The 15,880-nt window shown below is 44.0% G+C and overlaps 1 protein-coding gene across 2 annotated transcripts in view; it reads right to left on the bottom strand.

Moving 5' to 3' along the window:
• Positions 1-3,218: 3,218 nt before the first annotated feature.
• The window catches only part of LOC137531581 (solute carrier family 26 member 6-like), a 66,189-nt gene continuing 53,527 nt past the window's right edge, over positions 3,219-15,880 (bottom strand). For both annotated transcript variants that reach the window (XM_068251526.1, XM_068251525.1), the window contains exons 18-20: positions 14,875-14,929; positions 6,378-6,505; positions 3,219-3,875 (exon numbers count right to left, since the gene is read on the bottom strand). In XM_068251526.1, the coding sequence (XP_068107627.1) occupies positions 3,855-3,875; positions 6,378-6,505; positions 14,875-14,929 (204 nt within the window). In that variant the 3' untranslated portion in view covers positions 3,219-3,854. The remainder of the gene's footprint in view (positions 3,876-6,377; positions 6,506-14,874; positions 14,930-15,880) is intronic.

Genomic DNA, 15,880 nt, shown 5'->3' with positions numbered 1-15,880 from the left:
GCTGCAGACATTGTACTAGTGTTATATAATATAAATAATGAAAAATGATGCCCACCTTCCACAGAAATCATTGGTACGGACTTGGGATGATCAATGTTGAGCAAATACTTTTGGGTTTATGCACTTTTATATAAATTTGCATGCAAATATATGCGGCTTGAAAATGGACCAATCAATTTAGACCTTTGTGGGACTTGATTGGTCCATTTTCAAGTTGCATACATTTGCATACAGATTTACATAAATTTGGAAAATCATTCATAGTACTGACACATCTCAACAAGAAGCAGGACAAGGTAGGATAGCATCATGGAAACCAAGTATGGTAACGTTTGTATTCAGAGAATATACAGTATATTTATATATTATATATCAGGAAACTTTAAATTAAAATCATTTTATTTCTATCTTGCACACAAATGTCATGACAATTAAAATACAAATACTGTAGTTTTGTGTACCTGTGTAGCACCAAGTCATCCTCCGGGAAAGTGGAGGAACAATCAGTTCAATCCAATTCATTTTTTCTCCTAGACAGTGATCTGCAAACTTGGCTCGCCAACTGTTAAGGAACTACAAGTCCCACAATGCATTGCAGGAGTCTGACAGCCACAGACATGATTCATAAGGGCAAATGTATTGTGGGACTTGTAGTTCCTTAACAGCTGGAGATCCAAGTTTTGCAGAAAAATAATTTCAGCACTCTGCAATTTAAAAAAGTAACAAAAAAGTAGGTGACAAAGTACTGTCAAAATGATTATTTTCTTGCTTGCTGCGGTCTTAAAAATGTTTTGCTGTTGTTGATAAAAGGCATTTTTGATAAGGTTTGAAAATATTACCTAGTGAATTGAATCAGGCCCAATGGCATTTGCATTGGCTCATGCAAGACTCTCCAATCTCTTCTGCAATTTCAGGAGGGCGAACTGAAGAGAAATGTGACTGGCTGCTCTGGGCATTATAGCTTTTCCTTATGTTATATTCATGTCTTGCTGTACATAGATTATGGCGTGTCCTTGTTGGAGATATTGTTGGAGATATTTTCCCTCATTACTGGTCCTTGTGAGGAAGGGAAAGTGAATGAAATTCCTCCAGTTGAAATGCTGGAATATCTGTCAGTATTTTACTGTTCTTGATTTTTTCCCACTCAAAAAAAAAAATACTTTATTAAGGATTGTGACCCTGTGATAGAGAGTTTGCCTTCAATTCCTGTCCTTTCTGGCACCTGTAAGGGAAAAAGGAAGGCAGCGAAATTTTTACCAATGTGAACCAAGACAGCAATAAAACCAAACACCAAATTAACTTTTGGGTGGAGTTGGGCTTTGACAAGTCATGTTTATTGCTTGCTCAGTCTAAAAAGGTTTTTGATTGGTGGCTGTTTTCTGCAAACCACGTCTTGTGCCACACTAAATTTTTGCCCTAAAATATGCTATTAGCTAACCATTTGTTAGGCATCAATAGCACAAAGAGGGGTCATTTTGCAGTTCAAATTTCCTCCTGTTGTACGGATTGAATTAAATATGCCACTTTAGTCGTCTTGTTTGGATGTGTCAGAAAGCTAATCATAACCCTTTAAAGCAATAACTGGTCAGCCAAAACATAAAAATCTGCATGATATATTGTAGCACCACTACCCCGAACATCCTTCTACAGGTCCCATCAAAACAAAACTGGCCAATCAAGGCTGGACTCCAAAAGACCTTAGAAGGTGTCTTGTGGAATTTGGCAACAAGAAGGTAGCTGCAGAGGTTGCAAGTTGAAGTTTCCCAGAGATGATTATTCAGAATGAGATCTGGATCCTTCAAGGATTAAATAAAACATGATTCAGACCAGACAAACTTATTTCATTGTTCTGTGGTCCACTTCTGACACTTGTATGTCCAGTGAAGGTTCAACAGCAAATACGGGGCAGTGTGAGACCCTTGACTGATTGAGTCCCATACACAACAAACTGTGCTGCAGTGTTTGTTCTGACCTCTCTGTCATGTCCAGCATGAAATCTTACGGCAAATTATGCTACAGCAGCTCGTTTCCAGTAGACCAGATGGTCTAGCCTTGATTCTGTATGCACATCAATGTGCCGTGGGACATCATGCACCGGTTATTCTGCCTCGGATCCCTTTCTGCAAGTACGAACCACTGCAGTACCATACCAGGAACATACCATAAGAACTGCTATTTTGGCAATTCCCTAGCCCAGTTTTCTAATCATGATGATTTGGCCAAAGTCACGTCCCCTGGCAGTGGTTTCTGATTGTGACTGATTTGTATACTTTTTTTTTTTTTTATTCAGTTAAACCAGCTGATGGAACTTCTAAAATTAAACACTGATTGGTAATATTTCAGGGTTCACAGAGTACAAAAATAGATATGACCAATATTAAAAATATATATATTTAGAACTAGACCTAATAAAAAAATACTGTGTCCCCTTTATAAACCGTATACACAACCAGTTAGCCATTTAGTGAAGATCTTTGCCCAACATTCTTGCAGTGGCTGAGCAGTCAGCTGAGTAGACTTGCGCCGGACAGCTAATATGTGTTGGCGTCCACAGAAAGAAGAGTCTCATGGAGTAGCAAATATTAAAAATACTGGGGGCAATAAAAATGTTTTTGTATTCTATGGAAATCATTGCTGTCCTTCTCAAGTCATAATACTGTAGGGTGTTGAAGAATTGCCGTCCAATGTAAATGTGGCGAAACTGAAAACACAATACTCCACAAGGTGGCACTAGCAGGACTGAAATGTTCTCACACTTCCAAAGAACTGGCCTGATTAACACAAAGTACTTCTAAGCTGAAGGTCCTTGGAGAATGTAAATGATCTAGCAATCCCATCCCGGGCTTGTATCAGTTTGCTCCAGTACCATTGTTTGGGCGTTGAGGCTCAACTATAACTAGGCAGATGTCATTCCCCAGGGAGATTTATATCTGCCATGAGGAATTAATTTAGCTATTTTATAATGTTGTGTGTGCGCAACGCAGTGCTGCACCATTCAACATAACTGAATTGGGTCAGCACTGCCATACAGGTGTCATGCGTTTGTGTAAGACGCACAGCAACTTCAGAGAGCGCCCTAGGTCCTTAGGGTTAGGTGTTGGGAAGATGATGAAATTGAGGGTGAGGAAGTTAAAGTTAGGTATCGGGAAAAGGTCAATGTGGGGGGGGGGGGGGGGGGTAGGTGTTTTGAAAAGGTCAATGTTGAGGGGGGGGGGGGAGGTCAGGGTAAGGAGTCACAAAGGGGTTAATGTTGCCGGGGAAGTAAAGGTTAGATGTCAGAAAGGTGTCAATGTAGAGGTGGAAGGTTAGGATAAGGTGTCACAAAGGGGTCAATGTTGAGGTGGAAGGTTAGAGCTAGTTATCAGGAAGGGGTCATGGTTTAAGGACAAGTTTAGTGGCCAGATGGGATGAAATGACAAAATAGTCTGGTAAAGCTGAAGCATGGCATTGGTACCTACCAACATTAAACATACCCATGCTATTAGGTTGTAAGACCTTGGAACCATTGCCTGGGTTGTATTAGGCCATAGTGAGGGCTGTGGAAAGGAAGGTGAATTCGTTTGTTTGACAAGCAGTCACATGCTCACAGTCAGGGCAAGAACCTTTGCTCTTAATGAATCGAGCCCTCGTTGTAGTACGAGATGACTCCAGGAAATGTTTAAATATTTGTTGCCTAACAGTTTGTAATAAGTCCAGGCCAGGTTTTCAAGATAACTTTCGTTCTGCGCTAATCTTCATCCCCGAAAGACCCTGGAAGGCGCCGGTGCAATATTCAAAGAGATGTTGAGAAAGGTTTGCAGGAGACATTCTGAACGGTGTTATTCTGTCATGGCGTTTCCTCTTTCTCCTCCCATTTAGATCTTTGTGGATAACGCCTGTAAGAAGCATAGAAGTCGTCATTAATCACTGTAATATTACAATTAGATATTAGTTATGTTTTAAAACCCATTTATGTGTCTCTCCTATGGTGCCCATACACGGTACAATCAAAACATACATTTTCCCATTTATGCGACCAAAACGATTGAACAGAGTAAAAATCTAAAAGAATCTTTTTTTTTTCATCGAGAAAAACAAAACAAGCGATTATTCCGTTTTTTTTTTGTTTGTTTTTTAAATCTGATCGGACATGTTGGAAAAACCTGGGTGATCGTTTCTGAAATTGTAGTGTATGGTAGGTTGTATAAGTAAATACTATGAGATAAACCAACTTTTTCTTCATATTCGATCGTATTTCTCAGATTTTCAGGAAAAAAAAAATTGCACAGTGTATGGGGACCATTAAAAAAGTTTCTTTTCCAATATTATTATTGTATCTTTAAATAGCACTGGCATCTTTCAGAGAGCAGTCTTCTGTTCTCAGAGAAGATCACAATCTAACCCCTACCGTAGTCATAGTCTAATGCAGTCTTTCTCAACCTTTCTACCCTGGAGGAACCCTGCAAATAACTTTTGGATCTCAAGGAACCCCTGCAAACAATTTTTTGGTCTCGAGGAACCCCTGCATTTATTTTTTCAGGAGGCGTGGTCTTTAAAAGTAGATGAGGCTGTTAATTTCACTACCTCCTATTACACCGACACTCATACTGTGCTCATTATTATTTTTACCCCCAATTTAGTGTTTCGTTTTACAGTACCCCCTATTATAATGTGCTCTATTATAGTTCCCTCACGATCGGGTAAAATGCCAAGGAACCCCTGCAGAGTCCTCAAGGAACCCTGGTTCAGAAAGCCTGGTGTAATGTCTCTACCATATTATAATTATGTATTCATATGCTCCAGACATCTTCTTCAGCACTTTACAGAGTACATAGTCATGTCACGAACTGTTCCCCAGAGGAGTTTACAATCTATTCCCTACTATAGTGATCACTTGATGTCACTATCATGGTCTAAGGACAAATGGTTTCTGTTGGGGAGGGAACTGTAGTGAAAATGATATAATTAATAAAATTGCTTATTTTTTACAATATTCATCTATAGATTCTTTAGTCAGTGTTTGGCCATTGTAAAATCTTTCCTCCCCCTGACTTACATTCTGAAATCTTTAGATCTGCCAGGTGATCTGTACGGAATGTTCGTTACTGAAAGCTCAATGCACAGAGGAAGATACTGTTTGCTTGGCAGTTGGAAAAAGCTGCTATTTCCCTCTATGCAACAAGGTTTACAAACGGCAAACTGTTAGGACATCACACTGTAGGAGGGATTTCACCAGAATATCAGTCATACAGACGCCCCGATGATCTATTCAAGAAAAGGTTAATATTTCTCATGGGAAAGGGAGTATCGGCTACTCCTTTCAATTAAGTGCAATCCTGGGTTAAAGTTCCTCTTTAAAGTGTACCCAAGGCAGCATGTGACATGATGAGATAAACATGAGTATGTATAGCACTAAACATATTGATAACCAGGCTGCTTTACTTGGTTCATTTTGCTGCCTGAAAGAGTTAATCTTTAAGGATGGAAGTGGCAGATTTTGCCTTGTCAGGACCTTGTCAGGAATATAGTAATCATCACTGATAAGCAAATTACATCCATAAAAGATTTCCTGGCAGTGGTAACGGCGATCGTAAAACAATGGTAAATATTATAAATATTTTACAACTAAAACTAACCCTACTCTCACACAGAACCCCCCCCCCCCCCCACTGCCTAACCTTAAACCCCTCCTTCCTGACGCCTAACCCTTAAACCCCCCTTCCTGATACCTAACCCTAAAACCGCCCTTCCTAACATCAAACCCTAAAACCCCCATTATTGAAGCCTAACTTTGAAACCCACCATCCTAACCTGACGCCTAACCCTAAAAAACTCCTACGTGATGCCTAACAGTAAGACATTTCAAAAAGAGTAAATTTCAAAAATGAAACATTTCAAGATTTGAAAATGATAAATAACCAAAAATTTCAAAATGATAATTCTCAAAAAAAGAAAACATTTTGTTTAGATGGTGCCTACTATTTATCAAGCGCCCGAATTTCTGCTTTTGTGCTCAATAGCCAATATTTGCATTAAATCGCACCTATGTGGCACCCAAATAGTCCGTTAGCCGCAGGCACCAACATTTCCTGCTTCCCCTCTGAGGACAGTCAGTGACATGACTATGTACTCTGTAAAGTGCTACAGAAGATGTCAGTGCTATATAAATACATAATAATAATATGGTAGGACATTAGACTAACTATGGTGGGATTTGATAGTGAGCTCCTCTGAGGACAGTCAGTGACATGACTATGTACTCTGTAAAGTGCTGCAGAAGGTGTCAGCTCTGTATAAATGTTAATTATAATAATAATGATAATATTAAAAAAAAAATGATGGTCACACCTCAATACTACAATTCTACATCATAATAAGATTAAAGTTAAACCACTTACAGGAGTGTCCCACTGATGCGATGCCTGTGTGATGTAAGTGACAGCATCATGGATGGATGAGAATAGTAGTGATTTGGTGATCGTCTTACTGAAAAAGTTCCCATCCTCCATCTGTTCCACAACATTCTCTGCAACAAATGGAAGCATTGATACAGTTTATACCTGCTGCCCATTGGCTAAAAAGCTGAGCACCAGAATTTACATAAAGCAGTGTTATAAATAACGGATGAAGCTAAAATAAAGACAAAACATACAAAAGCATGAATTTACGCTTCTTGAGAATACAGACCAGGAGTTTGGACCTCTGGTTGGATACTTGTTCTAGCTTCAACCCATAAGACAGAAATTAGCCACGCCCCTACATAGCTCACAGCTGTTTCTCTTTTTTAAAGTAAATCCCAAGTCCCAACTCCCACTTCCTTATTTTGGCCCGATGTACAGATCTGTATTGATAAATATATTTTCATACTGAAAAGAGCCAAGGTGATTTGAAAAATGAATTTGTTCATGGTGTACATGTCCAAGTCTGGAAGCATGCTGTGTTTAGGCGGGGGGTAGGCGGGTGGGGTTGTTCATAACTGGAAGTATGGTGAAAGCAGAAGGGTCTATAACTGGAAGTATGGTGAGGGCAGAAGGGTCCATAACTGGAAGTATGGTGAGGGCAGAAGGGTCCACAACTGGAAGTATGGTGAGGGCAGAGGGGTGCATAACTGGAAGTATGGTGAGGGCAGAGGGGGTCATTACTGGAAGTATGGTGAGAGCAGAGGGACCACAACTGGAAGTATGGTGAGAGCAGAGGGGTTCATAACTGGAAGTATGGTGAGGGCAGACGGGTCCATAACTGGAAGTATGGTGAGGGCAGATGGGGCATTACTGGAAGTATGGTGAGGGCAGAGGGATCCATAACTGGAAGTATGGTGAGGACAGAAGGGTCCATAACTGGAAGTATGGTGAGGGCAGAGGGGGCATTACTGGAAGTATGGTAAGGGCAGAGGGATCCATAACTGGAAGTATGGTGAGGGCAGAGAGGGATCCATTACTGGAAGTATGGTGAGGGCAGAAGGGTCATAACTGGAAGTATGGTGAGGGCAGAGGGGGCCATTACAGGAAGTATGGTGAGAGCAGAGGGGGTCATTACTGGAAGTTTGGTGAGGACAGAGGGGCCATGACTGGAGGTATTTGGGTCATAACTGGAGGTATGGCGAGGCTGGAGCGGGCCTTGACTGGAAGTATGGTGTGGGCAGAGGGGTCCATGACTGGAGGTACGTTGTGGGTGGAGGGTGCCATGGCTGAAGGAATGATGAGGGTATAGGGGGTCATGACTGGAGGTATGGTGAGGCCAGAGGGGGTCATGACTGGAGGTTTGGTGAGGCCAGAGGGGGTCATGACTGGAGGTTTGGTGAGGCCAGAGGGGGTCATGACTGGAGGTATGGTGGGGGCATGGGAAGCATGACAAGTATGGTAGGAGAAGGACAAACAAAGCCATGGCATGGGGAGTGATGGTATGAGAACCATGCCCATGAGATGAGGTAGGGCAGTGTGAGGGCCATGATGACATAATGTGTGGTTGGGGCTATAGCAGTGTTTTAGATGGAGCCAGACAGCGGTACTCTGCTGCTAGCTGCCTGTGCAGGAGCCAACTTGCTCTCTGTGCTTGTTTGCATTGTGGCCGGTGGCTATGGACTTGGACAGCATTGGAGACGGAAAGGAGGAGGAAGCTTTTGCAATGGAGACGAGCGAAGAAATGAGTGACACAGATGGCTGCTGTGGTGTGAAGGCGAGCTGGCTACCTATACTGAAGGGGGGGGGGGGGGAGGAAGGAATTAAGAAAGTCATCTGGCTACCTATACTTGAGGGAAAGGGGGAGGAATCATCTGGCTGCGTACACTAGAGGGAAGGGGTCATCTGGCTGCCAATACTGGAGGTAAAGGGGGAGGAGTCATCTGGATACCTATACTGGGAGGGGGTGATCAAGCTACCTATAATAGAGGGAAATGGGGAAGGGTCATCTTGCTACCTATACTGAAGAGGGCCGGCTGGTGACAGTGGCCTAGGGCGGTAAAGAGTACAAATCTGGCCCTGCTACTACCTGATTTGTGGAAGAAGACATATTGTTAACATCCTGTGTTTACAAATGAGCTTATCTGCCACCTCTGCCATGGCAGTCATGTGACACAAGGGAGAGATCAAATTACAACTTGTGATTAGTCACAAATGAGGAGGAATTAAACAGGCTAAACTCTCTAAATACACACAGGGTGCTTTTCTCTGTTTTCCTTCTGTCCTGTGCAAGAGTTTAAGGTCCACTTTAAAAATATCCTTTCTCAGCTCTGAAAGTTGGGAGACATGCAACTTCTCTTTTCTAAAAGAAGCGTAAAACGGTGGTCACTAAACTATCTCCAGGTTGGAAAAATCCAGTGATTATTCTGCTTCTACCATCCAAGAAATTGGATCAAGTTTAAGAACCACATTTGTTTGTATAAAATAAGCCAGACTCTTTACCATGACACTAGTATTACCTAGATACAGTGGAACCTTGGTTTGCGAGCATAATTCATTCCGGAAAACATGTTTGTAATCCTATATCAAAAGTGAATTTCCCCATAAGAATGAATGGAAACCAAGTTGATTCGTTCCACAATCCAAAAACAGTTATTGTAAAATAGTATAAAATAAAAACGTAAACAAGACTTTCACTATAAGTAACAGAATCATTGCCGTATGTTGGCTCACCCCAACCTTTTTTTTTTGTATATAGTGTATAGCTTTAAATACTTAAAGACCGCCTCACGCCAAGGGCGTGAAGGCGGCGGCAGCCCCAGGACCGCCTAACGCCAATTGGCGTCAAGTCCTGGGGCTGCAGTTTCCCAGGGAATGGCCGCACGCATGCGCGATCGTTCCCTGCCACTTCACGGAACGGAGTTCCGTGAATAGCCTGCTAGCCGCCGATCGCGGCTAGCAGGCTGCTTGTAAACGTAAGGTGAAAGAAATCCCCTTTGTTTACAAGCGTACAGCGCTGCCGGGGGGCGCAGCGCTGTACGAGATCGGCGATCTCGGCCTCTGATTGGCCGGGGAGCGCCGTCCTCTCATAGGCAAATGCCTATGAGAGGCGGAACAGGACGGATCACCGTCCTGTTCCAATCCACACACCGGAGGGGAGGAGGGACGGGGAGGAAGGGAGGAAGGGGAGAGAGAGAGCCTCGATGAGGCAGGAAAAAAAATACAAACGGCCACAGTGATCGGACACCTCCGGTGGCATGTCCCCTTAGGGACAAAAAAGGAGGTGAGTCCGATCGCTGGGCACCTAAGCTGCGCTGTGCAAGAGGCTGAAAAGCCTGCACAGTGCAGCACTGCAAAAAAAAGCCTGGTCTTTAGGGGGGGGTTAGCACTGTGGGCGTTAAGTGGTTAAAGAAAACCTGCAATTAAGAAAAAGTCCCCTAGGGGGTTACTTACCTGTGAGGGGGAAGCCTCTGGCTTCTATCCAGGCTTCCCCCGTTCTTCTCTGTCCCTCCATTGTCCAGCTGCAGCCCCCCGAAGTGCGGCGATGTAAATATTTACCTTCCGGGGATCCAGCGCAGGCGTACTAGCTGATCTCCCTTTGGGTTAAGATGGAAATAGCCAAACCCGATCGATCCGCTCTACTGCGCAGGCACGAGTCCTTTTTACCCTTGCCGGGATACTGCGCTGGATCCCGGCAAGGTAAATATATCAAGCCTTGTCAGGCTTGTCGAGGGAGGATTCCGGGACGCTTCAGGGGAGCCAGCACTGGATTGCCTGCAGCTATAGGGATGGGGGAAGCCTCATTGGGACCCTGAGGCTTCCCCCAGGGGATTTTTTTTTTAGTACAGGTTTTCTTTAACAGGGAACTTATCCAGTTACTTTTGAGGATTGTATGGAAATGTAACTGTGCCCAGTCTCTACACTGGATGGTATGGCTGGATGGTATAATGGTTAAAGGGACTCTGAGCAGTGCAGTAACTATGGAAAGATGCATATCATTTTAAAGCTCTCTTTCTCCTCTTTCCAATGATATATAAACGGCTGCTCTATGCCTTTTAGTTTTCGATATTTTCGCGATCGAAATCACGGCCACAGGACACTGGGTGTCACTGCTGTAGCCTCATCATGAGGCAAACGAGACACCGTAGTATACAGTCCCACGTGAGCTACATTAGTGTAGCCTAGCAACGGGGAGAAACGCTGGAGTCAATCCCAGGACTCCTTGCGGCCCCAGTTGCCGGGCAGCAATGGAATGCCGCATAGTGATTGGTTTGATGATACCAACCAGTCACGGAGCAGATGGGCGTGGCCAGCGGCGCGAACGGAGCCTGATACGGGATCAGTTACAAGTGAAGCTGCCAGTCATGACGGGCAACGGCTCCCCGACGGTTATTTACATTTGAATGGTGGTGTCAATCAGCATGGATTACAGCGGGGGCACCGCGAGGAGATACTGTGACAGGTAGATATATATAACTCAGTAGCACTGTGTACACTGAAGTTCAAAGTAGAATCACTAATGGCATAGATGAGTGAACATTTGACATAATGTATATATGTTGTTGTTTGGAGCAGAGGAGATGACATCACCTTTTCACCATGGTTTGGGGTGGGGACATAGGGGATTAGTGATATATATATTAGTTGCATTTGGAAGTTTGATTGTAACCACATACGCCTTGAGAAAGGGGGACCCTGCGAGGCCCCGAAACAATTGTCGGTCATGTTTGTGGACATGCTAGCTCAATAAAAGAGCGTGATTCTTTGAGAAAACTGGAGTGCTGGTATATTTGAATTTTGGACTTATGCTTTGGTGGTTTGCCTATACCACAATACCAGGCACCCTACCTTGAAATGGTGTGCCCAGACACAACTCTTATTGTTTTCTCCAAAGTTGGCAGCTCGATTCAGCACAATGCAATGAAATATAAGGAACCCAGGGGGATATAATTACAAACATCATGCTGGTAGGTGTGAGGATGTAATGAATTAGTTGTGGGTATGCTTAAAGGCATATCCACAGGCACTGCTTGGAGTCCCTTTAAGGGCTCTGCCGCTGACACAGGAGACCAGGGTTCGAATCTCTGCTTAGCCTGTTCAGTAAGCCAGCACCTATTCAGTAGGAGATCGTAGGCAAGTCTCTCTAACACTCCTACTGCCTATAGGGCGCGTCCTAGTGGCTGCAGCTCTGGCGCTTTGAGTCCACCAGGAGAAAAGCGCGATATAAATGTTATTTGTCTTGTCTTGTCAAATGATGCCGTGCGCTGCTGATTGTCTTCAGAGCCAGGCTCTCCTCCTAGGTCCCCCTCCTGCTACTGTGCGCTCTGCCGCTGCCCACTCCACCCTCCCTTCCCACAGAGAACCACAGCTGCAGCAAGAATGATAGCAGCAGATGGCAAACGCTCACTCACCTATCCATGATCCAAGCGATAGAGATCCCGTCATCTGAAACCCATCGGTCTCTTCTACAGTGCAGCCGCTCGCTCTGAACTTCCTGATTCTCAGATCAAACAGGAAGTAGGAAGTAGTAATAGTAGTAGTAACAGAGCGGCAGCACTCTAGAGGAGACAGATGGGCTCCGGATGATGGGACCTCTATTGCTTGGATTGCAATAGGTGAATGTAAGTCATCTGGTGCTGTCATTCTCCCCCACTGCGGCTGCCTTCTCTGCTGGACTATCATATTCACTGGGATGGAGGCTGCATGGTGGCTGTCTAGCTTGGGAGGAAATTGGTTGTTCGGTGGTGGGAGTGGTTATGTAATTCTGTCTGGGGAACGGCTTCCGGTTTGGCGGTGTCCAGAGCGTTCTGCTATTGCCAGGCTGGAGATGCAGGGGGAAAGTGCTGCTGCTGTGATATCTGGCACCCTCCTCACAGCAGGGGTGCCCCAGCCTCTGAGTGCAAATGTCCCAGCCATTCATCTCTCACGCTGCATTTTGCCGCTGCTATTCCCTGCATTGTGCACCCACAGAGGAAAGCGTGCTGTTGCCCATAGCAACCAGTAGCTCGGCTGCCCGGTGTGTGCGGCATATTGCTGTGCAGCTGCATCTTCTGATTCTATTACGACATGATGGGGGGGCCCAAATCAGTTACTTTGCTTAGGGCCCCATTTAGCCTTAATCCGGCTCTGCGTAGAAGGAGTTGATTGCATACATGTAATTGCTGATTGTGATGGAAATTATTAGTAACGTTATTTACTGTCACTATATTCGCCTATTGTGGAGATTGGCTATTGATGCTAGCCTAAAGGGGGGATTTATAGATATACGTATTATGATCATCGTTTGATTTCTAGTATAATACATTTTTTCTTAACTGATGATACCTACATGTTTGAGTAGGGGATATTCCTCGTATAATGCAATGTACGGGGTATGCAGTGGGCATCTGTATGAAGCTGCGTTTAATTCATTCATTAGAGCTCTCATATTGTCGCAACAGCGGCCACTAGCGCTTTAACCTTTTGGTGCTCGCAAGATGAGCTGATGTAGTACTGGGCGCAGATATATCCTCTTCTTCCTATTTAAGACGTCACTAGCCGTAGCTCCGTGCCCCTGATGAGTTGCCATAGCAACGAAACGTTGGGCGGAGCTACGGCGTGACGTCACTCGTGTTTCCCGGTCGGACGCGGCTGGAGTCTGCACGCTGCTGGTTTTAACTTTTTTCCGGCGGTCTGTCACTTTGTCCAAGCTGGTTAGCTGACATTGGCAGGGAGCTTGGCGTTTGTCAGCTTCATACGGATCTGCCTTAAGCATTCCCCATGTGCTCTTAAGGGCTCGTTTCCACTATAGCGAATCCGCATGCGGGCACTGCACGCGGATTCGCATAGGCAATGTAAGTGGATGGGGCTGTTTCCACTTGTGCGGCTGCAGCAGCGTTTTTTGGTGCGGCAGAAATCTGCACGGCAGGGCCGTCAGATTTCGCGTGCAGAAGGAATGTGCGCGAATCGCCGCAAATGTAACTAATAGGGAAATCGCATGCGGGGTGACCATGCGTTTTTTGCCGCGAAATCGCATGCGATTTCGCATAGGTATTAATGTTAATTTACTCAGGCAGTGACATGGTTAAATTCGCATACAGCCTTACCTATGCGGAATCGCATGCGAAATCGCGGCAAAAACGCGGTGGAATGCAGGCGATTCCGCAACGCTATGGTGGAAACGGGCCCTAAGAGCTGAGCTGTAAGTGACTTATGCTGGCTATATTTATGGACTTGTGTCCATGATTTTTATGGAAAACATAATTTTTAAATACACTTTATAAGGACTTTTACGCGATGAGGAGCTTTTTTTCTGTCATATTAACAGCATCATATGTTTGGGTCACCTGACTGACCGGGAGGAGGCTTGCCAGAGAGGCTGTGGGGTGGCCTATACCCCAGATGTACGACTCGGCCTTGATGGTCTTCATATCTGGTGAGTTCACACCTGATGGGGGGAATCCCTAATATCGCTGAATGACATTGGATTGAATGTTAAGCTAAAGGCTCCTTGCATCAACACTTGAAGCGCTGACTGTTTCTTTATGAAGATTTTTCTGTTGATGGACACACACATTTTACAGGAGCGCTCCACATGATAGGAGTTTATGGACCTTTTATGTGTTCTTGTTAATGAAATTATTTACTTACTCACTAATTGGTGATTTAGTATATGGATATATGACTTTTATATAGCTAATTATATGCTGATTGAGCGCAGCGTTGTTGGTGTACTTTGATTCAACAGTAAAACCTTGGCTTGAAACAAGAGGGGAGCAGTCCCTGCTACTGATGGGGGGCTCAGAGCTGTAAGGGGGTCCCCATCTACTACTTTACTCAATCTGATACAGGGGACCATCCTTCAGATCAGGTGGTTTTGTGGCTACACTTGTTATGGGTGTGAAGATTTTGATGGCCATGCTTGTTTTATGACCCTTGTGAGATGGGCCCCCAGGCTGTGAGGGTCACCAGGGGTAGCCAAGGGAAAGAATGTGCACATTTGCTGGGGGGGCACCATGATTTATAGTTACGGCCCCACCTGGATATTCCAGGGAAAAATCGGATGGAAGTTTTTATGCGGCAGCAATTGTGTGTAAGGTGTTGGGCGTGTAAATGGCAATCTCATTAGTAAGACGTCACCTTTAATTGGGTCTATAAAAAAAAAGCATAAACACCGGAACGTTTCCACATCCATATATGCATTCCAATTACATAAAATTAAGTTGTTACATCATTCATTTGCATAGTCACAATCTTATTAATTTTACGGCGGTATTCAGAGCCGACGACTCATTAATAAAATGGAGGCTGGATGGGAATTATTGATGTAACCACTTAATTTTATGTAATTAGAATACATAAATGGATGCGAACATGTTGCCTGTTTATGCTTTTTATGATCCACATTAAAGGTTAAAGTCTTACTAATGAGATTGGCATTTATTCACTTATTAGCATCCCCCCCATTCCGAGCACATTGTAACACGTTGGTAGTTACGTCTGCTTCCACCGCTCTTACCGTGACATCCCACGAGATACACCTTTACATCGATTTCTTGGAAATCACGAAATAGCTAGAATACACGGAAAAGAAGTTTAGAGGCAGATATTCTGTCATGTTACTACGATAACAACACAAGGATATGGATGTATTAAAGCGGACCTGAACTCAGATCTTCCTCTCGGCTCTAAACGATACACAACAGCATAATAAAAGTGTACCAGAGATCAAATCAAGTAAAGATTTGATGCTTACCCAGGGCTTCCTCCAGCCCCATAAGCTCGTCTGAGTCCCACACCGTCCTTCTGCGGTCTGCCATTCAGCCGCGATCAGCCCCGGTAACAGCTCAGTTGGGTCCTGTCTGGGTCTTCTACGCAGAGCTCTCGCACATGCGCAGAAGGCCCAGACTGGAGAGATAAAATTTCACTTGTGATTAAGGAGGAATTAGACAGGCTAAACTCTCAAAATACACACAGGGTGCATTTCTCTATGTTTTCTTCTGTCCTGTGCAAGAGTTCGGCTCTACTTTAACAAATAAGAGGTATCCTTTAGTGATGGTCAAGTAGATGCAAATAACTTCGATGGTCAAGTAGATGCAAATAACTGAGTTGATGCAAATGTATGCACATTTTCAAACTGCCTATATTTGCATAAAAATGTGCACAAATTTGCATCAACTCGAAGTTATTGCATCTACTTGACCATCACTAGTATGCTTACCAAGAGATTACTATTTAAAATGTAACTTTTAAAACAAAATGTTAAAAATCCAAGGCTAGCAACAACATATAGAGGTAACTGCTCCAACTAGCATGGTAAAGGAACCATTTAGGCTTTAAGCACAGGGCATAATGTTGCATACACATTTGAGATAAAAGTCTTTGGAAAAGGCAAGATCACAGACCAATTTTACCCCCTTCCATGTAGTATGAGAGCCATACTCTACACAGTCTATTCTATGGACCTGCACTCCCCATCAGATAAAATCTTTGCAAGATGCTGCACACAAAGATGCTGTACACAT

This window comes from Hyperolius riggenbachi, chromosome 9 (assembly GCF_040937935.1).
Source record: "Hyperolius riggenbachi isolate aHypRig1 chromosome 9, aHypRig1.pri, whole genome shotgun sequence".
Taxonomy (NCBI): domain Eukaryota; kingdom Metazoa; phylum Chordata; class Amphibia; order Anura; family Hyperoliidae; genus Hyperolius; species Hyperolius riggenbachi.
Note: the sequence above shows the minus strand (reverse complement) of the source record. Positions and strands in the feature narration are given on the sequence as shown.